The following is a 26,656-nucleotide window of genomic DNA, read 5'->3' as shown; positions in this document are numbered from 1 at the left end:
GGCAAAACTAAATTTAAACTGTTGACAGCATGTCCTATTTTTAAAGAGGTCAGAATCATATTCTGGCCTCTGTCAAATTTGTTTGTTTTCTCATTACTCAACTTCACAGGTCTTTTTTCTCTCTGTAATGATTTGAGTCCCTGCAAAGCATGAAAATAGAACTGAGGAGAATTGTACTTTTATCATCTTAAGAGGTGGCTGCTTTTGTACCTGCAAATCACGTCTATATTTAGAGAGCGAAATGTTTGCCAGGGGCTTTAATGTGGCATGGGTTCAAAATCCATTTTCCCCATGTTCTGTGTCACTTTCTGTATATTGCAATAGGAGATGTAAAGTGTATTTCACCTTTGATCATGTGTTTATTTGCCAAGGGAACTTAACAAATGAAAAATCATCCATTTAGTACTTTTAGTTTACTGGATTGTAATTTCTCTTGTTGTAGCTTTAGATATCCCTGTCAGACAACATGCCAGTTTGACTCTGCAGAAACTGTTTGTTCAGTGTCCTGAATCAGATGATTGCACGACTTCAGAGAACGTGAGACTTAATGTCCAGTGTGTAGGATTTAGGGAGATATGTATATATATCTATAGGCATTATATTTTCTTTTGTGTATAGTCATCTGAAAATAAGAATCCTGTTTTTGTTACCTTAGAATGAGCCATTTATATTGACTTAGGGAGTGGGTCCTCATTTACGCACATCACCATGTGGCACTGCCATGTTTCTACAGTAGCCCAGAAAGGACAAACCAGACACTGGCTCTAGATAGGACCCTTCATGGTTTCACATCTGCCACTGTAGTTAACAGGACTGCTCAGTAAAAAATGGCTCTATTCTGTATTTTTACCAGTTTAAACCATCAGGCCTATTTGTTTTGGAGAGAGGGAGACTTCTGTGGATAATTCAGCTTCCAGTAAAAACCTCCTGAGCATCTGGATCTTAAGTAATCAGAGAAAAAAAATGGAGCACACATTAGCAGGTGCTGGGGTGGTGGCCCATTTGTAATGAGCCAAACAGCATGGTTGACATACGTGAAACTGCTTTATTCAGTGTTTTTACTGTGTTTTTTTTCACCTGGTCTGTTAGTTTAGGAGAGGAGGAAACCCCTGAAGATAATTCTGCTCATGGTAAAAACCTCCCGAACAATGAACTCTAACCAGGCATCCCATTTGGCTCATAGAATATTATTCACAGCTAAATGCCACTTAATCTCACACTCTGCACCTTTAAAGTTGTATTTCACCATTTCAAAGTGTTTATCTGCCAATAATGAAGGATCACATTTTTTTCATGGAATATAGATGTGTTTTATTAGAAATAAGTCACATTCATTTTGTGCTGTGAAAACTGTACATTTACAGGAGGTCAAACAGAACGTAATAAACAGAGCTGTGACAAGAAAATACAAATGGGTATTCAGTACAAGTAACTCGAGGTATGAATTGGGCTCAGGGTAGGACTTAAGAATTCGAAGGGAAAGGGAAATTGGCTGGTAGTACATACTACTGAGTTACTGACAAGGTTATCAAAAACACACTGTTACAGAAGACATGAGGTTCTATTACCCACCACTTAACAGTGGAGAGTAATAACAAAAATATCCTGAAGCACAGTTTAGAGATATTCATAGGCTATCATTCATCCTATATAATGTTTGCTTTATAGAAGTACAATTATCTACCTGTCACAGAGAGCTCCAAATATGGAGTCTTGCGCTAACAAATCTCTAGTGAATAAATTCCTTGAATTACTAATACAGATTTGTTATACAATATTCCCATAAAGCATCTATATGAGGAAGATGGTATAAAAATTTTGAAACATTGGTAAGAAAAGATTCTGCCTAAATCATAATATCAGTCTTGCTTGAGCATCAAGCGCCCATCATATTGCACTATTTCACACTGATGGCTGAAAACACAAATGTGTTGAAGTCTCGAGGACCCGGCGCTGCACTGGAAGGTACATCAGCGCCAGGAGCCTCTGCTCTGTCCTAGAGTCCTGCAAGGCTGAGAAACAAAAGGGCGATGATGAAAGGTCTCGCTGATCCCTAGAATCCACATGTACGACATGGAAGAGCCTGCATCTTGTGCCAGCTGAGAGGGGCGGTATCCCCCCGTCGACCTCTTAACATTTCCACCCAGCATTTCTCCAGAGTGCACTGCTCTTCCTGTGTGAGAGTCTGTGTTCATCCTGGTGCTGGTGTTTTGGTATTAAAGCAGAATGCTGGAGAAAACCAGGACATTATAACCACCTCCATCACCACTCAGTATGTTTGTCCCGATGCAGTTCATATGGGCTCAGAACATATTGAAGATGCATTGAATCTGTTTTTTTTGGAGCCTAATGTTATAGGTCACAACACAAACACAATAATCTTGTGTCTGACAGTGATGAGGGGGATGATCAAATCAGAATATAGGCTATAAACTCAATAATGACAATAATAATGATAATCATAACACTAACAATAATAATTGTAATAATAATAATAATAACCATGATGATAACAGCAATGGAGCTCTATCTGTATGATAAAGCCTGTAGTAGAGTTATATTCTCAGTACAGAGAGTCTCATGGAAGAGTCTTGTTTTAGGCTTTTTGAAGCAGTTCCAGGTGTGAAGCAAACAAACACAGGAAAAGAAAAAAACCCACAAAAACAAAATGCGTGTGCCCATCTACTAAAATGCAGAGTGTTGGACTCCAAGCATGAAACTGGTCTCTTATGCTCTCTCGCCTTGCTGTATTTTGGAAGGTAGCTTGGCTTGAAGCAGCCAAGAGTTCCGGTTGTCCCTCCCGAGAAGTCGGGAGGACGGACCGTATTATCTCATTTTTCTCCAAAGTTGAGTTGAAGGAAAAAAGAAGCACAGACATGTCGACCACATCTTCTGAACCAGGGGTTCAGGAAGCTCCCAGTGAAGCGTTAATGGAACCACAGCCAGTCCTGGTCCATGGAAACCACTGACCGCTTCACTTACCCTTTGACCTTCAGAGCACTCTGACACGAGATGCTTTAAGTCCACACAGAGAAGCTACATTAAACATCCCATCACCACCACCACATCCACTCCTCCACCACTCCTCCTCTCCCTTTCACTTCCTGCTCTGGTTGAGGGTTTGAAGACACTGGTTCTGGGACCTACTTTCTCACTTCCTCCCATTCTTGGTTTCCTCTACTCTATCCATTCAGGATCCCATTCCCAAACCAAAAAGGTGAACGAGGTGAAATCAGGTGGCTTCTCTAGCCCCCCTCCTCCCCCTCAGACCTCCGTCTGCAGGTCGATGATGTCCTGCCCCACCAGAGGGATGGTGGTGCCGGCCTTCTCCCATTCCACAGAGTGCAGCTCCAGAGGTGAGGCAGCGAGGGGCTCCAGGTCTTTACGCACCCATGCAGGGGGCGACTGCTGTATTCCCCGGACTCCTTCCCATGGCCTCTCCATCGGACCCTGCTGTTTGTCCTGTGAAGGTACAAAGAGGGGCTACTTTAACACAGGTGCCACCCATTAGCCGTGAGCAAATTCCTGATTTAATCAAAATGAAATGGGCTTCATTGCATCAGAGGTGATTTTTCTAATAATGAATGTCATTAGGGGAAATGATTCCTCCTTGAGGCAAGTGTAATATCTGATTGTGTGTCTGGTTTACAGGCAGGGAAATAAATTTGAGCATGTGAGTTTGTATATAAACACTCACACTGTGGTTCGTTTTGTCACTTCCTCCTGAAGACACACTCCATCTCACAGACTGTAAGAAGGAAGGAAGAAAATACATCCTTAATCAAATGACCACAACCCCAGCTCAACACACAAGTCACTGGATGTTTTATAAGGCCATTCTCACACCAAAGAACTCCTTTTAAGTGCCTCTATTTTGTTTCCCATGTTTTGTTTGCGTTTCCTGAAAATGAATGCCTATGGAAATGGATGATGAGCACAATATCCTGATATGTTACCTTGCTGTCAGAAGCAGGTGATTCCCTGTCTTTCTCAGCGTGATGTAGCTTCCTGTTAAGGTCCTGGAACATGTTCTGGTGGCGTTTCTTTGTGTGCATTATTTTCTAGAGAAGACAAAGACATAAACATTTTATTTTCAAAATATTGATGCTTCATACAATACATTTAATGGATGTTTTCAAAAGACAGTAACCAAAACAATATTTACCTCAAAGTCCAACTCAGCATAACGAGATTTCTGTCTCTGCAAAGAAAAATTAAGAAAAAGAAAGTTGGTTTAGTTTCAGATGCATATTAGAGATATTGCACAGGAATACACAATTCAACTATTCCGCAAGAGGTCACACTATTCCATCTCCTCTTACCTCCAAGGAGCTCATGGACAGTGTGGAGATGGTCTCACTCTTGGACATCATGGAGTTCATGGACTCAAAGGTGTTCTCCAGGCTGCTGTGGGTGATGTGAGACTCACTGGACATGTTGTGGATGTTCTGGATGGGCGAGTCTCTCTCAGAGTACGACACGCTGACCTGGTCCAGAGGGACCGACTTCATCCCGAAAGCAGCCTGGGGCTCGGCAAAGGGCCCGCTGAGGTGCATCAGTCTGGCCTGGGGCAGTTGCTCCACGCTGATGTTGTATTTGGTGGGGTCGTCCTTGGGCTTGGACCTCAGGGTGGAGGTGGTGTTGGGCATGAGGACGTAACTGCTGCCGTCGGTGATGCTTCCCTCGGCCTGAGCCCGAGCGAGATCGGCGTCCAGCTGCTTGAAGAGCTCCCCTTCGCAGACATACACGGGTTTTCCACAGGATGGGTCGACTCCTCCGGCCAGGCGGCTCTTCTCTCTCTTCAGGGTGAGGGTGTGGCTGGAATATTCGGGGACGGCCTGCATGTGGCTCTTGCTAGGGTTGGATGGCAGGGTGTGGAAGTTGGAGCCCATGGGAAGAGGCAGCTGAGGAGGAGGCATCTTCTCCTCAGAGGAGCTCTTCATTCCTTTTAAATAAATGGTAAGAGAGAGATTTAAAAACAATATAGAGCCATGCCATGTCTAGAAAGAGGAACTGGTTAAATAAATATGTTTTATCTTTATGTATGATCAGATGTTTTAAGTGCAAGGCTTGCAGAAATTTAAATGCAAATGGAAAAATGGTTAAGAGCGAGAGGAAAAAGCTGATGTAAAAGGGGCTTACCTTGTCTGCTTGAATCTCCATCCTTTTCGTTATCAGTCTGCTGATAAACGAATAAAAAATGTTCTATCAGTGCTTAATGTATGCACATATTCATTTAGGGGTAAAATGCAAGAGGCACTCAAGACATTAAAAAGGCAATAAGCCAAGAAATTTACCATATGCTGGGTGTGGCCATTGTGATGGGAACTGCCAGAGTCTCCATTGCCGTCGTCCTTGCGGTCGACCACTCTGCACTTTACAGCTTCTTGAACCTAATGGATGGAGGGGAAAAATTTCAGATAATTGCATCTGAACCACAGCTTGTGTAACCCCATTCAGAAAACCAAACTAACAAGTTTCCTAGTAACTTTCCTTTTTGTTTTAATTCCTCTTTCTTTATCTCATCTAGATATTTTTCCTTACCTCTCTACGCAGAATACAATGAACCATGACAATGATGAAACCCTCCAGAGAGTCAAAGACGGCGAAAAGGATCTGGAAGAGGGCAGAGCGGCGGTCGGTGATGGCCAGGACTGCGGACATCCAGGTGAGGGCCAGGAGGGGCAGAACCACGCAGGAGCTCCAGAGTGATGCTCTGCAAAGGTGAGAAAACAACAGATTAGAATCACACAGGCCGCAATGGACAACTTTTTTTCGCCTAGCAGAGCTCTATTCCCTCCTGTTGTTTGATTGTGATGCTTGATATCAAAGCACATCATCAATATACCTGTAATGGCACTGATGAGGGTGATAAGCGCAATACTCTGGTGTACGGAGAAGATCAATAAGACCTACCCAGCTCTCTCCTTCAGCTTCACATCGGTGATGCCGTCCTTGGACACCAGCTTGTTGAAGACCAGAATACCAATGACCATATTCACCTGTTTGCAAGAAAAAGGGATGAGACAATTTAATAAGAGATAATGCATTTACAAACAGACTACGTATTGTGATGGATTGGGATGCCAAAGTCAGGATGCGTACCAAAACAACAGCTGCAGCAGGGCCAACAAAGGAGTAGAGGAGTCCGCCTTCAAGAGACAGCCAGCAGCTAGGAAAGCGAAGGAGGAGAATTATTAATCCTTGAGCTAAGAGAGGAGCTTTTCAGAATAAATGCAGGGAAAAAAGAGGAAGCCTAAATTCAGCAGCTTGAGACTTGACTTACTAGTTGACAGTGCCGTATCCTTTAGCTTTTGTGAAACCGACAGACACAGCCACAACCAGTGCAGGAAGGCCTGCAAGATAGGAAACATGCAAAGTTAGAGCCTTCGAAGATAAAAAGGCATTTGAGAAAAGTGATGCAAGAGAAAAAAAGAGAGATGAACATAAAGACAGGTGCTCTTACCCCAGCCCAAACATAAGAAGCGCTTGCGGATGATGCGGTTGCGCAGACGACCAGTGACAGCCATGTAGGACTGCCAAGCTTCTGTCAGCACCCAGCAGAAAGAGGAGAGGAAAAAGAAGTGCAGGAGAGCAGCGACAAGAGTGCACACCACCTGTGAGCGCCCAGAAGGAAGGAGAGACGGAGAGGAAAAGATGGGAAATCTGTGTCAGTGGCGCTGCTACTTGCAAAATCCCCAAAGCAGTGAGTTCCAGAGAGGTTTTGAAAGAGAGGTTAGGATTGACTGGAGTAGTGCCTTACCTTGTTGCGAGCCTGAGTTTGTCCAATGAGAATGAGGGCATTGGAGCATATAATGGAGAGGCAGAAGTTGATGAGGATAACGGAGCGCTCGGAGCGGATGTACCTAGAGTTTTGAAAAAAAGGAGAAGAAAAGAAGGCGTTTAGGGAGGTAGAGGAAACCAGAGCACACAGCGTGTAATGTTAGAGGCCGACATGCTGGACTTTGCTGTTAGGGCTACTTACTTCCACACGGAGACATAGATGATGATGAGGAGCAGCAGGGTGAGAGAGGAGACCCCACAGCCAACGATGAGAGTCACGGATGGGAGCAGTGCCTTGTCCATCATCTACAGAGAGGAGACAGGACCAAACATGCCTCTTAGAGCTGATTACAAACACACACATTCATGCAGAGGGGAGACCAGCACACACACATGTGCACACACTGGCGAAGCCTCTGGGTGTGCGCTATCTGGAAGAGCAGACAGCTCCCTGTAGGCGAACAGTTGAATGGCACAATCAGGCCATGGCTGAGGCAAGGTGACCCCAAGGTGAACATGTCAGAAAGATGGAGCGGCAAACTAAACAAATGGTCAGGGTCACTGCGTTTCTCCAGTGCGCTTTTGAGTCAGCAAATGAGGCGAGGAGGATACTGCACATAAATCTCTCTCCACTAAGCAAAGAGGGGGGTTGTTCAAATCTCAGGGGCAGTTCACAGGGGTTGCTGTGTTCAGTCATTAGTGTGAGCTGCTACAGCAACCTTCTAATCACTGACAGACATCCTTAGCTCCTCTTTTTCTCTCCCCTTTCGCTGCATTTTCTCACTAGGTTGGTGTTACTGTGCCCACCAGCAGCTCCTAGCCCATCCCTGCAGGAGTGAACAGGTGGACCATTATCACCTGTGCATTAATCTGCCACCACCTGCCCTTCTGATCTCTGAGAGCAGCTTAGCGCCTGCCACTGCCAGTGGCGCTGACCGCCTCATGTTTCAAACAGCCCTGGCACCGAACCTCTGGTGGAGGGAACCGAGGAGGGATTGTCTTTTGCCTGTCTCTCCTGCTGCTCATTCACCTGGAGGGCCGACGGGTCGCTGCTGCACACACAAATCTCAGCTCCTTGAAATTTCCCAAAGCCCTCGCTGCCTGGCCTAACACACCTACAACCCACCAGCAGCTAAATGTGTGGTCTCACTGTGTCTATAATCCTGGTCTGTCTCACACCCACTTGAGTGGCTTTGATACGGCTATGAGTTAATCTAACACCTCTGATCAAGATGTCATCGCCACAAAATGTGTGAGCTGGATAAAAACCACCTAGGATGAAGTCACCCTCATTGACAGATAGTGTGATTATATTGTTGATAATGTGTTGAGGGGGAAAAGGGCAAGAAAAGTCCAAAAAGGTGAGTGATAATATGATAAATCTGCTGGTATCAAATCAGCACAGATAGAGGGGGAAGAGATGGATACCTCTTTGGCCTTCATTTGATTTATGACAGCCATAAATCCTTATACTGCAAGCGTATGTGAATCATGGCTTCCAGTATGTTTGCCATTGTCGATAGTGAATTTAAATGGCACAATACTGACCCTTAAAGGACTGTTTCTCTCAATATGTGCTCCACATAGGCTTTTCTGATATCGAAGCACAGCTGGTGGAGTCCGGCCTACGGCAGCCAAAGACTAATTTAGTGTGGCAAATTTGTTTCAAAATCTATCCAACTACATCAGAAGCGCCCCAAAACAGATGGCAGATAGCAGAGCGGTGTGCTGTCTTTTTGCTTCAGCCTTTACTGAATCTGGGGAGAGGAAAAAATAACAAGGGCGATACAGTATGTTCTGTTCCCTCTCTTCCCAATCTCTATATCTGGGTTGACGCTTGCACCATAGGCCTCTGAGTGAAATCCAGACAGCCAGTTTGACCTAAATATGAAGCATGTCTTCTGCCTGTCCTTGACCGAATCACGTGTTCCCATTTTGAACGAATGTGAGGCAGGTAAAGGGAGAGAAATGTGCAGAGAAACACACTTGCTCTGCTGTCTTTTGAAATTGATTAACCCAGTGGACAAGGGCATCTGCTGTACTAACTATGTGGGCTGCTCCCACTGGACCATCATGCCTCCAACACACATGATGCTACAGACCCACTGATATCAGACCATATCGAATGAGAGCTAACACACTGCAGTATCTGGCTGTTTTTCCACATCTCTCCCTCTCTGGTGTTTCTCATACATGGGAAGACGTTATTGAAAATGTCCACGGCACACATCAAAGGATGGCTGGAGAGGCAGGCGGGAGGGAGAGAGGAGGAACCATCAGTGCATGACCAGACGTCTGTCTCTTATTGGTCCGCCTCTCTGGCATTTTCAGGCTTGCTGCTGTGGCCGAAGAGGAAGGGGGGGTGGGGGGGTGGGGGGTGGATGTAATCGAGAATTCAGAGATACTGGCACACTGGAATGATTGGCGCAGCTGCCTTTTTACTGTTGCAGGAGGTTGGAAGGAGGGGGGGTATGTGCAGCCTATAACAAATATGGGAGGCGCTGTTCAGACTGGCAACAGCAAGACAAATCAAATTGAGGATGTAAACAACAGGTTGGGGGAAAGAGAAAGAGGAGACTGAGCGGGCTTAGCAACAGGAAAAACACTGCAGTGTGAATTCAGGAGCTGTTCTGCTACTTAAAGGAGGAAATCAACAAAATGCACATTTTAAATACACATTTCCTCAAACTTAAAGACATCTGTTGATTGCTTTCATGTGTGCAGCTGATATCAGATGCACAGCAGAGATGGGCACACCATTCCTTATGTCCTGGGGGGCTGCACAGAGCAGAAATGAGGTGTGTTTTTTTCCCCCCTCCTCAGCATCTCAGTTATCAAAAATCACACAGGCCGAGTTTGCGCTGCAGAAGCCGTTGCCACGGCAACTGGAGAACGAGCGGCTCGAGAGGCAACACAGTCTATGGAGGAAAATTACACATTGTCTTTGCGCATGAAACAGATTTCGTGTATAATAAAGGCAAAAAAGCCCTTTACGCTAACTCTGTTTATTTAATCTTACATGCATTATTCATAAATCATGCATAGTCGGAAAATGCAAAGCCAGATTACACGATAATCGTGTGTCATTTTGAATGACTGAACAAAGAATTTAATTGTCATGCGATTGAGTGCATACGCTATTTCCCATAGGTGCTATCATATTAATTAGCCTATGTCGATTATGCGGCCGATTGCCAGCACATATGCTTCAAGTAACGAGCTCGTGCAAAAAAATCGACATGCCAGTATTCTATAGTTTTAAAACCTAAATGCAAATCCTGCATATCAACACGTTGCTCGGTTATTTTCAACATAAAACAGATTCTGTAATTCTCCGATCAGCAGCGGCACCTGCACGGAGACAAAGAGGTGCTGGCAGGCAGCGCTACAGCAAAGCGCTCGAAAACAACAAGTCCTATCCGCATTCACACACACACATACACACACACACACACACACACACACACTGACTGCACGAAACATATAATGTTTGACAAAAACAACCGAGCACCCATTGTTAAAAGACAGAAGACTTACCGTGTCGAAGTTGACGCGCGCTAAAATGGCGAAGGTGGAGAGGCTGTCACACACGCATTTGGTTCTGAATGAATGAACGGGGACCGCTCTGCAGCTCCGAGCAGACCAAGACCCAAGCAGAGAGGAACTGCACAGGGAAGGAGAGGGAAAGGACGGGTTAGGAGGAGAGGAGAGATCTGACAAATCTCTCTGTGAATGCCTCTTTTTTTTTTATTTCTCATATATATGATTAAAAAAAGACATTCAGAATATTCTATTTATGGCAGGCCCATCAGGACTGCATGTTTAAGAGCCCAATGCAGACACATTGTTTCACATTTTATATAACACTCACACACTGAAATATCAAGTGTGAGAAAATTAAATACTATTTTATATAACTTGAGGTGCAGTTGCATCTCAGGGAAGCCTTGATGGTTCACATTTATGTGATTAATACCCATCTGTGCTGTGATTAATGGTGATAGGCCTTCATTAATCTCATTATTAGCATCATTTGTATGTTTTTTGTTTTTTTTTGTGGCAATCTTTCCTCAGCAGACATGAGATTATTGGCAACACTTACCCAGTGCATTCGGGGACAAAGGACAATGTGTTCCCTCTTTTGAAACAGAAGGAGGGGGAATGTGAAGACAATCTGATTTATGATTTCCATATGTTTTCACAGTGAGGAAATCTACACTCCAGCTGATTGATGTTTGCATTTATGCAATCTAAAGCAAAATCAAAGTGATAATTAAGAAATAAAACCCTGGTGAAAGCCTGTTAAAGTTGAAACACACTGGTCATCCATGTATTATTGAATAATCTTTAAGTTACAGTTTGATGCTCCTATCAGGATGCCAACCTCTACCATTGACTTTTACATTAAATTAGCTGGACAGTCATTGGTTTTTATTCTTATTTAACTACTTGCCCTACTTTTGAAGAGCCCCTATTTTTTACCAACACTAACACATTGTTTCTTGAGCCAGCACAGCACTCCCTGTGTTTTCCTTCAAAATAAAAGTGAGTTTTGACATAATATATGTATGATATCAGTCTGGATTGTCCTCACTCACACTGTGCCAACCCTGGTTTAGCAAAAAAATGGATAAATTACATTACAAGCAAAATCAATAATGAGTGCTTCACTGAGGCCATCTATTCAACGAGATGCACCTCTCGTCTGATGACAAATCAACTTCTAAAAATGACTGCATCTACAACATTTTGTTCTGAGATCTGAGCAGCAGCAGATGCCACAGAGCACAGAGGAGGCTGAGGCAGTGAGCAGCACCCTGCGGCTCTGACTGACTGGTGAATACAGAGAGGCATCATAGCCAGCAGGTCCTGCCTGGTGCAGAGTGTCATGGGCGCTCGGGCCGCGGGGCAAACTCATCGTGCCAGTTAACTGAAATGGCATCTCAGCAGGCTTGGCTGCACAGTTTAATGCGTGTTATGTCGGAGCTGTCATATCATGCAGATGGGTTAAATGTTGCGTGATGCGAAGTAAGCCAAAAAGAAGAAAAAAAAGAAGCATGTGTGGCCCTGTAATTTGTTCCATATCTTTTGTCACAAAAAGCTGCACATCATTTTATCTGGTTTAAGTTCACAGGAGCTCATGGAGCACTTCCTATGATCAAACAGATGCAGCTCTGCAAATGTTGACCCCAAACTCTGCCATCAGCTTCCTCTCCACTGTCTCTATCCTCCCATTAATCACATCCGTCGTCAAAAGTGAATCTAATTTGACTAGAAGCACATTGCCCTTCTTCCGAAAGCAAAAGAGTTAATTACATTTTCTCCTTCGATTCATTTTTGCTTTTGCTTTGACTCTGGTTGTGTATGTAAAAGAGGTGTGGGGGGTATCGGGTGCAGGTGCATTGTCATTTCTTATCTGTCCTCCACAAGTGTACAAATCTATCTAAATGCAAATGGTCCACCTGTGTATTCTTCAGGAGGGCAGAGTAGGCCTGGGGCTGATTGATCCACGCAAGGCCACCAGGAGCTCCTTTCATAAGTCATTCAGATGCATTTAAGCGTCTTTAAAAACTCCCACGCACCATAGCCATTAACCCTGGCGGTGACACATGAACACGACTTAGAGGCTAGGGAGGGAGAGCTGCCATTGTCTTTAGATTGACACTCTGCGGTGTGACCTATAGGGACGCTGCAATGAGTTTACTCACTGATGTATGTAATGAGGTTAGGAGTGATGCCTGTGTGTTTATCCCTCCCCAGGATGTGGTTCATTTAAAGCGATGCAGGACACGGTTAGATCGAAGTGAAGTGTCACTCAAGCGGAACCACTGAGGATCACTGAGGTTGTCATTTAAGTCTGTGTGTCATGCAGTAAGTATGTCAGATGTCCGAGGGAGGTCTGGTTGCTTCTGGCTGGGAGAGAGGGGTCAACATGTTGTGACATTGTTTTGTCCTCCTTGTTGGAGATGACTGACATGAAAAATGCCTGCTCTCTCTCCGGTGAGTGTGGATCTGGGGGGGTGAGGGGGCTGTGTGTTCATATGCAGTGACAGATGCCTGACTGCAAGGACCTAGGCTACAAGTGAGGAGATGAACAAGCGGCTTACAAGGCCACCCAGAACAGAAAGCAGACACGAGTGATGGTTAGCTGCATGTTTAGGAAGAAAAACCACTGTGCTCAACACTTACGTTTCGCTCTCGTCCCATGAGAGGCATGTCTCATTTATGGTGCCCTGCAAAAAAGACAGACAGATGGAGAAGTCAGTGTGAGGAGTCTCTGCAGAAAAAGGAAACATGTAGGCTGGGATCCCGTACTACAAGCGTGTGAGATGCAACAGCTTGCTGCCAGCCACCTGCCCACATTTCTCGTCACCCTCCCACCATTATACGTGCAAGAAGCTAAAAACAGCACCCTCTCAGATACAGGGACTAATTACTGCGTGTGATTTCCTCATCATCTTCGTCAACTGACCGGTTTGGTTCAGCTGTGATCTTTGCCAGGTTTCAAGTATAAGTAAAAGTCACAGTGTCACTGCAAATGTCAACAAAATGTCAGGCTCTGTGTGCCGCGGCGAGCAAACACCCAGAGGGGGGTTGATATTTTTCGTAAAGCTCCATTAGATTGGGTAGAGACTTACATTGTGGAGGTGGGGGAACTCAATCTCAACAGGGGAGGACAGCAGAGTGGGGGTGGGCTTGACAATCACTGACACCACCTTGGAGTTTAGGAGGGTGGTGTTACTGTGGAGAAAGAGAAATGTACACAGTTAGAGCCCATATGAGACATAATAGTTGCGTTAGTATAGTAATGGTTTAACATGAAGAATCTGCAAGGCCTTCACGTACTATAGAGGTAAAGTAGTGTGTGAGGCGCCATCTGGTGGCCACAAAATATACTTCATGCCAGACCTTTTACATGCATATAAAAGCAGACAAATTGTATTACCTCTGGAAGGATAGAAGAGAGGCAAGGTTTCTGTAGAGGACGATGCCAGTCACAAAAGCATCGTTGCCATCTGGAAGGAACAAAAATGCCTTCTTAGACTCTACTTCATAAGAATGCACACTGGTTGATGTAGAACAGTCGGGTTGTTTGCTCTTACCAGACTGTTCAATAGACAGAGCATCACGGGACACAGTGATCTTCTCCTCAGAGGTCCTGACCCAGTCCAGCATGCCTCTCCAGCCCTTCACAGGGAAGGTGAAGTTGGAGTTGGTGGTTGTCGGGCGCTTGTGGATGCTCAGCACTGAGTAGGACAGAGATTGAGAGATGGGAGCTTTGTCAGTGAACAGCACTTAGAGGTCACGGGGGTTTTTTTGTGTTGGTTGAGAAACTGTCTAATGCCAAGGACATTTTGATTTCATGTGTGTGTGAACAGAGAAGTCATCCCCTACTAAATGCTGTGCGAATGTCACCTTCACTGAGTCCAAACAGTCACAGAAGTTACAGTGACTCAGAGTGTGAAGCGTACAGTTATTCTTACAGTATCTGACAGAAGCTTGTGTAAAAGCCATATGTGTGTCATGCCAAAAGATGGCACAAGTGATATGGTATAGCTGATGGACTTGACACTCTTGTCAAAGCGATAACTGACGCCTTCTGCTGCTGATGCTTATATGGACTCAGATTCACAAGATGAAGATTGATGCACTCTCCGGCTGGAGAGAGGACAAATCATCCTGACTAGACGAGAGCAGAGAGCAGCTGGCAGGGGAAATTAGGGCTCACCTAAATTCTCGGTGACTTCATAAATGTCCTGGAAGCCGCTCATTTGCATACCGATCATGTTCACAAAGTCCTCAACAAGGCGAAGGAACTCCTTAACATTGGCACCCATCTGGATAACAGAGAAAAAATGGAAGAGAAAAGGAGGGTGAGTTAGGATGTGGGAAAAGTCATTAATTATATGCAATTTACACAATTAGTATAATTGAGCACTCCGGCTACCACTTATTGATTACATACTCATATCTAGATTTCCTGTTCTTGTGTCAGTCCAGCTCGTACTTATTCTTTAAGAGCACTCGGCAGTGGTGTGAAAAAAAAGGAAGAAAAAACACACTGCTTGCTGCTATGCAACCCCAGAACTTCCTTAAGGCCATAAATGGGCAGGCTGTTGATTCATACTCAGGTTTTTTTGTCCTCTCGCTCTCGCTCGGTGGAAGGGAGGGCTGCCTGACTTGCGTGTCTCTGACGCAGAACTGCAGCGATGTGGGCGCAAGGTGTGTGCTTGTATGTGATGTGCTGTCTGTGTCCCCTTACAACCACCATCGGTATGTAGGATGGCATAGAGACTCACAGATTGCAAAGTGGGCGTAGTGATTCTCCCTGATTCAATCTTACTCTTCCTCTCTCTTTCTCCTCTGTCACCTTGACGTGTTTGCGTTCTCCTGTCGCAGTGGCCTTGGTTACTCACAATCCAGTTTTCAATTTGTACGCATATATGTGTTTACCCTCTGCAGTGGGAGTCTTTGGTTTGTCTAAGTTTTCTACACTTGCTCATCTTTCCCAGGAAACTCCATCTGTGGGGTCTGTTTCTTTGCTCACTGTGGCAGGATTTGTCATGACACAAGTGCATCAACAGGTGGTCAAACAAGTTACAGCTCTGTTGTCTGTCTGTAAGTGTAACTTACAAATGAATCTTAAAAAAAGAGGTACATCTAGATTATACACTTCTGCCGTTGTGATCATTTTAGTTCTTGGCTTAACACTCTTATTCTCATCCAATATTTGGGTGACTAAAAGGGCTTTTGGGAGCATTAATCAGTGCAAGTGCAGCAAGTCATTGAAACACTACACCCCCTCACTTCCCATAAACACCCCGAAAATCTCCTGAATTTATCCTGTACACATTCATCCCATCACATCGTTAGCACAACAGACTTATTCTCTCCCCTGCTCACATTCACCCTGAAACACTCACACTCACACATACTCTCTTATCACATACCAGCTGTGCCTCTTCCCATTTGTCACGATGTTCCTCCTTCAGTAAGTTGCTGATTGTCTGGACGTAGTTCTGCAGATCATTAAATGGAGGCACAGGTGTGAGAAGATACCAAATCCAGCTTAATTAGAAAGTATATTTGGGTCAGAGAGACATGTACAAGGTTTTATTATTCTTCAATTTCAGTTTACCTCGACATCAGCGTTGCTCAGTCTCAGCCTGGTTGCCTTGCACAACTCAGTGGTGTTCTCCAGGATTTCCATGACGGCCAAGAGGTCGCCGCTGTACTTGGCCCCCTCATCGGAGGAGAATCTCAGGCGTGAAATCACCTCGGCAACCCCGTCCACACTCTGCCCCATCTGTGCTTTGGAGTTGTAGTCCCTTGACTGCAGAGGAACAGTCGAGAGGTTAATCTGAATCTTTGACATTGGCTTGTTTGACTTTACTACTGGGAAATTAGCCATATGATGAAACAACAGATGAGGCATTTAAGATTTTAATTAGGAGGCTTACCAGCATCTGAATGTTCTCGTAGTTCTTGGAGACACACTTGATATGAGTTGGGCTTTCCCAGGAGGCAAGACCTACAGCGTCCAGGGTGCACCGGCGCAGAATCAGACCTGTTAATGAGAGACAGCACATACTTGTAGTTGCATAATGGGGGATGATAAACAATCTAACATGCACAAGGAAAAGCATGTTGTTGTCTCTGTACCTGAGGCATCAGCAGGGCAGGCGATGGCAGCCATGTCTCCAGCGGGGGTTCTCTTCCACACAACATCTCCAGTGTTCTCCTCAGGGCAGATCTCATGGGGCTCTGCAAAGTTACAAGGATAAGTAGGAGGATAAGTTCTCTGGCCTTACTGAATTATATTGTAGTGCAGCCACCCTTATGCATTGAACAGGTGTCACTAACCAGGGCATCTCTTCTCATTGCAACGCTTCTGCTCTGCCTTATCACCGGGGCAAGGCTCTCCACCAAAGAAAGGTCCTTCACACACTCTCTGTCTCTGCTGGATGCCTCCACCACAAGTCTTGCTGCAGCTGCTCCAAGTGCTCCACGCATGCCAGCGACCATCAACTAAAGACAGAGAATATTTCACAACATGAACTCTGCACCATAATGAGTCTGATTCAGTTAATTTAGGCAATGACTCTTAGATATGTGAATTTAGTTTCTTTTTTTACCGGGGCACTCTTTCAGGAAGCAGTTGACTGACTCTTTCCAGCTGCCGTGACACTCAGAGCCGCCGTAGGATGGTCCATTGCACTCCCGGATCCTCTGCCTGGTGCCGTTGGAGCAGGAAGCAGTACACTCGCTCCATGCAGACCACTCATTCCAGGTTCCGTCCACTAGAGGGAGGCAGAGGCCAGAGAGTTACAGCAGAGCACCAGGACAAGATGCACTCCCAGGCTACAGGCATCGGGGCACACACACTGATGGTACTAACATTTCACATGATCTACTTCAGCTGACTTTAATGAAACACAAAGTTGGGGCTTGGTTGTCAAAAGTAAAATCAAGTTGATGTCATTGTGGACATTATGAGCATTGTTTGGTGCATTGACTCAGCAGGTAAGTGATTTTTCTGTCTAAGAGACCCATCTTTTTTTCATTTAAAACTCTATATTGGGCATTTTAAAATAAAAACATCAGTGAGGGAGGAATAATGACCGACTACAAGAAAACACTTTTAGTATTCCGGATATAATTTGGGGATATAAAAACATCAAAAACATTAAAATTTTTGCTATTAAATGCTGCTGGGGAGAGAGAATAAAGTGCATAGACTTAAAAAAGTAAGATTGGTCAAAATATATTGGAAAAAAAGGAGCATGCTAAAGGCCTATTAAGGATGACTCAGTTTTCTAAGCTTTTCATTTTCAAATCAAAAGTATAATCATCTCTCAGTAATGACTTTGCCTAACAGCCTATCTCTCCTTTCAGACATTAATTCAGCTGTGGCGCAGAGAGACATCTGCTGATGGTAGCATGCAGTGCATCAAGGAAATATACAGTTGGATTGATAGGGAAATTACTTTTTTTGTGTGATAATAATAACCACCAAACCTGGTGTGGAGAAAGTTGGAAAAACTGACTTTAAAAAACTCCTTTAAAAAAGGAGTGAATTCCTTTCAGTAGCACGAGTAGGTGGTAGAGTAGGAAAGCTTCTAATGTGTGAGTGACCAAGAGCGCAGTATGAGTCACCTACCACTATTATAAAGCAACTGACTAATACCCACAGAGGCTTTTATTCTGTCAATGCGTCACATGTCATGCCAACCTGCCACTGCAGTTGCTGTTTGTGATGGTGGTGATGCTAGTGAGTGGTTTAATTAGTTCTCATGTATGACTCAGTTAGCTGAAGGGTCAGATATCCCGGCCCCGGGTTCTTTGACATGGTAGTAAAAGATTAAAGTCATTGGATCTTTTTTCATGTAAAGTTTTTTTTAAATCTCTTTTATGCATCTGACTGGAAATCATCAAAGCTAAGTCAATAATGAGAGAAATCTTCCCTGACTCACCTGGGCAGACAGCGATGTTGCAGAACTTGGTTTGCCTCGAAGGGCCGCGGCAAGGCTCTCCTCCATTCTGGGGCAGCTTGCACTGGCGGGTACGGTCACGATATCCACGGCCACAGGTGGATGAGCACAGGCTCCAGGGGGTCCACTCATCCCAAGCACCATCCACTACACATGAAGAACACAAAGGGATATTTTGATGAAGGTTAGTTTGTTTAAATAAATGTGCAACTGGTACTGTAATTTCACCTGAGGATTCAGATGCTGCAGGGACATTTTGAAAACTGTCCACTAGGTGGGGCAGTCCTTTACACAATCTCTTGGACAAAGCACCAAATGCACAAACTATTAGGAAGATTTACTTGAAATTGAATTGCAGCCTTTCCACAATCCAAATTTCACTGTGTGAAAGCTCAAAAACGCCTCTCTAACGCCTCCTTGTTACTTTTCCTTTGTGACTGGTGTCATAGGAAAGGAGGAAAGGAAAAGCATTAAGGGATAATGGCTTTTACCTCTACTGTGCACTTCAAAAAGACCAAGTGTCCACTTCTTCAAGATCACACTCTCTTTTTTCTCTCCTTTCTCCTCCTGTCACAATCACATTAGAGAAGAGGAACTGGGAACTTACCGGGGCAGACAGCTGTGTTGTTACAGGGCCGGTTCTCACGCAGGGGGCCAACGCACTGGGTGGTGAAGGAGGAAGTTGCGCAGACACGTGTGCGGCTCTGCCAGCCCTCTCCACAGGTGATGGAGCATGCACTCCAGGGTGACCATTCATCTGTCTTAGCATCTACTGCAAAAAAAGAAACATGAATTAGAGGGTCTGAACACCAAGAACCCCAATTACACCACCAAGAATTTTGTTACACTGCATTCTTACTCCATCTAAGTGTGTCAAACTCTTATGAATAAAACCTTCCCATCTCACCTGTTTGGGTTGCAACAGCTCCATGGTTAGTATCATCAGCATTGTCTCTCTTCAAACCGACAATGGCTCTCAGACCCTGGCTCCTGTTGCGCTCTTTGCCTGAAAGAATTTTGGAAATTGCATAATTATTACATTGAATCAGAGCCACCTGCAGCTGAGTGCTCCCCACTAAATGACTAAATGACAGGTGGCTTACCAATGCAGGCCTGAGGGTTGCAGGCCCGTCCTTCTTCAACTGTTCCCTCACACACACCATCCTCGGGCTGGCAGGATCGGCTGCGCACCTGGACTCCACCGCCGCATTCCTGGCTGCACACTGACCAGCGGCCCCAACCAGCCCAGCCCTCTGCAGGAAGAGATAAGAAGAGCAGGGATATTGAGCAAGGTTGTATGTTTTTGCAAGAAATGACAGTAAGCTTGAATAGTTCTCGCCACTTCATGTGTACATAAACGTATACAAAGCCTGACTGAGCAAGTACTTCCTCCATAAAGTTACGCAAGAAAAGAAAGTGAGGATGGTTTGCATTATGTGCAGAGAATGAGCAAGAACACTTTGTGTGAGCAGCACCGAGCACTCAAGTCGATAGCTATTACATTTGAAATGGTGATTGTTTGCTTTTAACCACCTGGTCTGAAACTCAGTGGAGCTGTACGTGTAAAGCCAACAGGTGCGTTGCTATGACAACCACAAGTGCTGCACTTCGATTTCCGCTGCCAGCTGACTGTGAGGTCTTTGTACTCATTCTACCCCCTCCTCTTTCCCCCTAACCTAACACACAAACATGCCCTCTATCCCTCCCCAAACCCCACGTTCCTTGCCAAGCGTTAATCCTAACAAGCCTGCCTAAGACATAATGGAGAGCTGGCGATGTGTGCTGTTCAGGCAGTCTTGCCAATGATGCTGCACAAATACTCTAACACCTTTCATTTACTTCTCATTACTTTGTGGCGGCAGAGTGCACATCCTCCGCCTGTGCCCCTGCTCTACAGGCATGGATCATTACCCTCAGAAGCTTCTAAGGCACCAACACTGCGAGACAGCAGAGCTGGAGACCGCCTGCAGAGCTGTCTGGCCCCTGAGAACATGACCCCCCACCTAACCCAGTAGATGTCATTACAAAACACAGCAAATACTGGGAACATATTGTTTCTGTTTGTTTCTTTGGAGGCTAGATGCTCAGACAAACCTCCTGAGATTTTTGTTTTTCTTCACTTTAAAAACTTTAAAAAGTTTCTCTGGGAGCAAATTAGACCAAACATGTTACAAACTTACTGATAATCTCAGCATCGCGTCCGTTGTCTCTGGGAACTGGAAGGCATTTCTCAACGTAGACACCGCCCCTGTAGCAGCTTCCTGGCTTCCTCTTTGGGGCCTCCCAGCACTGGCAAGGTGTGTTCATGATGCCACAGGGATAATCATGGGTGCTACTGGACAGGCACTTCTCAAGCCACTGGCACAGCATCTGGCAGGCAGGCATACTTGGGTTCCTCTTCCCCACGACCAGAAACTCAGCCTTGAACTCACTGACATCACTCTGCTCCTCCAACATCTCCACGCCGTTCCTTGGGGCCACCTTGCGGATCTGCAGGAATTGCTTGCTGGACTCCAGGTAGGTGACGGTGGTTGATGCGTCGCACAGCCTAACAACCTCGTCGAAGCTCTCCATGCCCAGGTAGGTGCGAGAGGTCTCGATGAAGGAGTCAAACTGGAAGGTTCTGATCTGGCGGGGCACGCAGGAGTCGGTTGGCTTGGTGATTTTCATGTAGACAGTGTAGCGGCGGGGATCAGGGTTCTGCAGGGTCCAGGAGCATGGTGTGGAGTGCAGGGTGGTTGTAGAGGAGAAAACACCAAAGAAGCGACTCTGTTCCAGGGTGGCGCAGGTGGCAGAGGCCGGTCCGGAGGGGGTGCAGGAGGTCAAACCGAAGAAGAGTAGAACGAGGGCCACACAAGGGCCGGTAAGAGCTGACCACGCCATTGGGTCGGCTTAGATAGAGGATGGTGCTGTTCTTGTTTCTGTGATTGCTGGTTTGACCAGGTTGTTTTTTTGACTTATTTCTTGCAAGTTACTGCACCTGCTTCAGATCTTTTGATGTTTCTGTGAAACCTTTCTTGAGAACTGTAGGATTTGCAGACTTTAGTGCATCAGACAGACTGTCATGTCTGTACCAAAGAGGGAGCTGCACAGAAACAGGGAATGAAAAAGAAGAAAAAATTTGTCAGAACGCTCCAGCATCTAAATAATCAAAACAAAACACAATACATTAGTATGCAGGATAAGAGCTCTCTGCAAATGAAATGCATTTTTCCCCCACAATATTCATGAGATGCATTTTAATTGGACCTATTGTTGATCTGATATCTATGCATCAGGGATTTGCCTGAGATCAGGATCATAGTGTTTCAGGGCAGATTCGATGATCTAAAATGCCCAGTTCTTTGGGACATAATTGGTCCGGCACTGCAATTACAGTCCTTCACAGCAGGCTGGTATCTCCAAGCTCTTGCTCTTTCCTCCCACACACTGAACTGAACCGCGAATCATGTGCGTCAGTCTGACGTCCATAGAAGCATTGCCACTGGCAACCACAGACGCTTATTAGTTCCATTATTTGTGCAAAGCATTCCTCCTATTGAGCAGTAAACAAGAGAAAACGGTTTGTGTGCGTCCATGCCGAAGTGTGATTACATACCCTGCTGTGGCGCCTCACATTGCTTTTGGGAATATTTCCTGCACTGCATACCAGAGCACAGAGTGAAATGATATATGCATCTAGAGTGACTAAATGACAGTCACTCTTGCACATTAATGCAAATGCATGCATGCTAATGAAGATGCATCACTACTTAAACGATGCACGTTTATGCCACTCTGCAGAGGGGCTTCATGCATTTAAATAAAGCATCTACAGTCATTGCTTTTTTTTTGCTGTTCCCACGACACTCATCTTGCAAACACTTTACTTAATCTTGCACTCTGACTTTTGCTACTAAATGACAACCCCTTCCTGGAGAAAGAGTGCAAAGTCAGTATCTAGGTTTCTGTACCTGACTGGACTGGCTGCAATAATGGCAGATGCTCCTTGGAGCACAGATGAGAGGAGGCAACACTGTTGCTCAGCAACATCTTTCTCATGCATTCAGGCTAACTCTTCTACCTTTTTATCCCATCATATTCTTTCCTTTATCACTGATTACTGTCAGTGGAACAGACCGAAGACATCATGGTGTCTGTCTGAAGGAAGGTGTTATTTGAGGCTTAGCAATAAATGCATGTGCTTTCCATATGTGACCGAGGGGTTAATTTTAAAGAAGGGGCACTGCAGAGACACAGCACCACAATTGATGCCTACAGCGACATTCACATCGAGAAGCACCTGCACTTTTCAGACAGAGAACTGGTAATTACGTTCCTCACATCTCTCCCTCCCTCTCCGCCTCACTCCAACCCTCCCTCTCCGCTCTGTGAGCAACACAGCAAAGACCTCTACTTTGTGTAGGTGGGTGTTTCTCTCCCGCCTCCCAACAACCGGAAGCTCCATGAATGGGCATCTGATGAGGCAAGCAGTGAAAAGAAAGAGGTCCAGCTGTCGTAGAAGAACTCTGTGTTGCTCATTTGCTACACCCCCCCACCTCCCCTCCCCACCATTCTGTCCCTTTCTCTTGCTTGTCCATTTGCTGTCGTCAACAACATTTCTGCAAAGCAGGCAGCCCGTAAAGTGGGCCATTTGTTTGTATGAAGACAGGGGTAATTTTTTTGCAGAGCAGTATGAAAAGCAGAAACGAACTGCAAAATAACCACCATGCACTCTATTTACGCTGCTGTGCACAGTTTTGTAGGAGGCTGTCTCATCACAGATACACAAGTCATACTGAGAAACACGAGATTACATTGTAAAGAAGAAATGTGCAGGCATAAGATGAGATGTGACAGGCTGCAGATGGTTAAGTAATTTGCATGACTGCCTGAACCAGAAAGCTTTGAAAAGACATGAGACAACCTGAAGTTAAAAAATTGAGACAAACTGATGAATATTCATCTGATGCATACAGCTGGAAGGCTGGCAGAGCAGTCTTTTGATTTTCCAGCTGGTAAATTATAAGCTTCTCTGTCCAAATGACTTTCTCCCTGTTGCATGATATATTTCTGCCTTGTGTGTGTGTGTATGTGTGTATCTATGAATGCAATATATAGAGAAAGACAGACAGGTAACCACAATTACCTAACCTCTCTCTTTTCTTTGCAAGATGCCATCTTCTGCTGAAGCAAACTTCAGAAAAAAGAAACAATTTTATGACCATTACAAGTCACCCTTCATCCACAAATTGCTCACGCCTTCTCTTCTGCTGTGCCCGGTGCAGATACTTGCACACGTGCGCAGGAAACTGGACTACTTGGTTGCTTTGTTTGCAAATCCATGTGACAGCAAAAAGAGAAAGCTGCAAAACTCAACAAATCATGGCAGATTGCTGACAGCAACTCCCTGCTTATAGGGATTCAAAGAATGTGTGTGTTCATGCAGGGACTGTATTACAAAGCTTTCAGCTGTCAGGCATGTATTACTCATTGGTATCTTTATGGTGACTTGTATGGTGCAGGAGGCTTTACTTTCTTAAAGAAAAGTGAGCAGTGCAAATAAAATCCAGTCTGCTGTTTGTCAAAACCTCCATTAAAGCAGTGTTTGATTCACCGGAGATAAGATAGATGTACGTCTTTGCAAAATCATCCTCATTTGACAGCCTGATACAAAATGATAAGATATTCTGGCATCTCCCACAACCACACCCAAATCTGTCATGTAATCTGAGTGATACGAAGAAATCAGAAAGTTGTTGCAACTAACCTGTTGCTGCCGTCTAACTTTGTGCTGCGCAACTACCTGATCGCTCACATCGCCTCATCCACCATCACTGAGTCCTGTAGGACTACAGTCCTGTAGGACTACAGAGATGGTGGATGAGCAGCGAACTTTCGAGAAAATCACAAAGAGTGGAGGGAAGCGGACATTGTGGTGATCAGATGTGTGCAGAAAGCAACGCACGTTGCAGAAGTCGGTTGAGGGAGTTGAGAGAGAGTTTCAGCACCACGGACAGAGACAGACAACTCTGATGAAACAAACTCAGAGGCTACAGGACAACACTCACATCATCACTTTGTCACTTCTTATGCTTCGTCCATTAGAAACATACAAAGCCATAATCACAGAAAACAGACATTTAAAAGTAATGAAGAAATGAAAGAGTTGTCCTACCTTGACAACGTCTCTTGGAAGTCTTGTCAGTGGCTCTCTATCCGCTCGCCCAGGTGTGTCGACTCCTGGCTCGGGTAGCAGCTGCTGAGCGTGTTCTCAAAAGTCTTCAGATCTGGACAAAACTTTCGCAGAGCTTGAAGCCGCTGAAAGGATGGTCCAAGCCCGACCCCAGGACGGGTCGATCCCAAGCTTCAGTGCAGTCCACTCTCACAAGCGAAGAAATAATTGCGACTCTAACCAAACTCCAAAGAGTTTACTACCAACTTTGTTTAGCTGCTATATCCAGAGAAACTGGCGTATAGCGGAGGGACAAATTGGTTGAATCGGAGCTCCAAGCAGACAGTCCGTGGAACCAAAACGCTGTGGTCTCGCTTGTCTTTTCTATCTAAGCTCCAAGATAAAGGTTGGTACTTCTACTCCCGGCTTCGGAGTCTTCTTGCTTGTGGTCTCTTTGCACTGCTAGTGGGTCCAGTCTCAGTGTAGCTTGTGGCCTCCTCTTGGAGGTATATATCCAACCCCGCCCCCCCTGCTCCAAGTTGGAGTCAGTGCGTGGATGGCGTACTGAAGTGAATGAGACAGCACCAAGACGGGGGGAGTGTGCGGGGGAGAAGTGTTTGTGTGTGCGCGCGCGCGTGTAAAGTGTGACTGTGTCAGCGCACGGAGGAGGGAGGGAGGGAGGGGAGGGACTTTCTGAATGTGAAGAGTAGGGAGGGATCTGTGCGCATGGAGACAGAGACAAACGATTATGAACACCAAACTACGCAGATATTAACGCAGAGCCAAAGGTACCGGAAAGAGGATCAGCGGAATCGGTGTGCATGGTGCATGCACGGGGATGAGACAGGGAGGGTCACTCTTTCACATGAAATTGCAAAGACAAGTTCAGTGTAATGATAATAGGTATATTAACCATGAAATATCACTGTTAATCAAAAAGCAGCACGTGTTTATTGCCCAATCCACTTCATTTCATACACATGTCATGCTGGATTCATGCGCACTCGCCAGTTCTCCAGGGATTACCTCCTTTGTGGGGTTAATTAAAAGGCAATCAGAGTTACTGAATGGTCATGTGGGGTGTTTTGTGAAATCAGCTGTGCAGAGAGCGCAACTGTTCCGGCGGCTATAGTGCCAGTATCTCCACATCAGCCAATTAAAAGGTGGTGCTGGTGGAGGTGCAGACAGTAAAGTTATGCAGGAGAGGAAACACGCTCCGTCTCCGTCTGTCTGTCTGTCTGAACTCTACATCTCTCCAAGACACACACTCACATACACAAGCACACGTGTGCACACAGGAATAAGGCGTCCCCCTCCCCTCCACCCCTCCCTGTTTCCTCCTCCTTTTTCTCCCTCCCTCTCTGGGGATGTGGGCGGATCTGGGTAGTTCTCAGTGTGAAAGGGATAACCTAACGTGGGTGTCTGCCTGTTGCTGTGAGGTTGGCTCGCTTCCTCTTCAAGTGAAGCTATGAGAGAAAGAGAGAGCGAGAGAAAAATCCAGAATAAGTAAATACATGAGTCAGGAAGTGTCCAAACAGCACAGTGATCACCAGTCATTGTTCTTCCTCATTACTGTCCCTCGGTTTCCTCAAGAAAACTGAGCGTGGTGGGAGTGAGGAGTCATGCTAGGCTGTGTTGTGGTGGCATGGGAATTTTTAGATGTCACGTCTTGTTGGGGGTAATTGCCGTATACTTTACAGAGCAACATAAAAGAGTCATTTCCTCCTCCGATAATTAGTTTGCCTGGTTACATAATCCCTCATCCTACCAAATGGGGTACCCAAAGACCCCAGAGGAAGAATTTTTGGTCACATCTCTCACAGGTGCTTTGCTCTGTCATTCTAGTTTTTCACGACTTTGTTTGTTCCTAGTGACTAGTGACTAGTTTTTTTGGCCCCTCATTCAAAAGCAACCAGTGTGCCTGTGTAGTTTTAAGAGACGAAGAATTTATTGAGTTCATGTGTGCCATGAGCCCTAATTTAATAAAGTGTCACACATTGTCAGGGCAATGGGTAGATTATGTGACAACACAGACGTGAAAAAGGCCCCACCACTTCTCCTACACAGGAGCAAGACGCACAGGCTGTGGTGATTTAGCATCTTTTTTGAGGTTTGGGTCTTTTTGTGGAAACTTTGTGTCTCTTTGTGGTTATTTTATGTCTCTTTGCGGTTCCTTACAGCTCGTCGAGGTCTTTTAGAGTCTCTTTGTGGTCATTTTGAGTCTCTT

General features: G+C 45.3%; 1 protein-coding gene across 4 annotated transcripts; it reads right to left on the bottom strand.

The window, feature by feature from the left end:
* Nucleotides 1-1,298: 1,298 nt before the first annotated feature.
* On the bottom strand, nucleotides 1,299-24,929 carry LOC125905159 (adhesion G protein-coupled receptor B1-like). Of its 4 annotated transcripts, none has more exons than XM_049603048.1 (32): nucleotides 24,433-24,929; nucleotides 20,456-21,360; nucleotides 19,379-19,528; nucleotides 19,183-19,281; nucleotides 18,883-19,047; nucleotides 18,258-18,422; nucleotides 16,920-17,084; nucleotides 16,648-16,812; nucleotides 16,447-16,548; nucleotides 16,245-16,351; nucleotides 15,923-16,117; nucleotides 15,735-15,803; nucleotides 14,513-14,621; nucleotides 13,887-14,030; nucleotides 13,730-13,799; nucleotides 13,422-13,524; nucleotides 12,973-13,016; nucleotides 10,321-10,447; nucleotides 6,986-7,089; nucleotides 6,764-6,866; nucleotides 6,467-6,617; nucleotides 6,287-6,356; nucleotides 6,106-6,172; nucleotides 5,917-6,002; nucleotides 5,545-5,716; nucleotides 5,298-5,393; nucleotides 5,143-5,179; nucleotides 4,323-4,945; nucleotides 4,166-4,201; nucleotides 3,957-4,061; nucleotides 3,698-3,748; nucleotides 1,299-3,462 (listed from the first exon to the last, which is right to left on the bottom strand). In XM_049603048.1, the coding sequence occupies exons 2-32, from the start codon at nucleotides 21,156-21,158 to the stop codon at nucleotides 3,265-3,267; spliced, it is 4,581 nt and encodes a 1,526-aa protein (XP_049459005.1). In that variant the 5' UTR covers nucleotides 21,159-21,360; nucleotides 24,433-24,929; the 3' UTR covers nucleotides 1,299-3,264. The 4 variants fall into 4 exon arrangements, with proteins under 4 accessions (XP_049459005.1, XP_049459003.1, XP_049459006.1 ...); XM_049603046.1 differs by having other exon boundaries at nucleotides 5,143-5,182; nucleotides 24,433-24,927; XM_049603049.1 differs by having other exon boundaries at nucleotides 5,143-5,182; nucleotides 18,883-19,044; nucleotides 24,433-24,927.
* Between the last annotated feature and the right edge of the window lie 1,727 nt (nucleotides 24,930-26,656).

The sequence above is a fragment of the Epinephelus fuscoguttatus genome, linkage group LG17, assembly GCF_011397635.1.
Source record: "Epinephelus fuscoguttatus linkage group LG17, E.fuscoguttatus.final_Chr_v1".
NCBI lineage: Eukaryota > Metazoa > Chordata > Actinopteri > Perciformes > Serranidae > Epinephelus > Epinephelus fuscoguttatus.
This window is presented reverse-complemented; position numbering and strand designations above follow the sequence as displayed.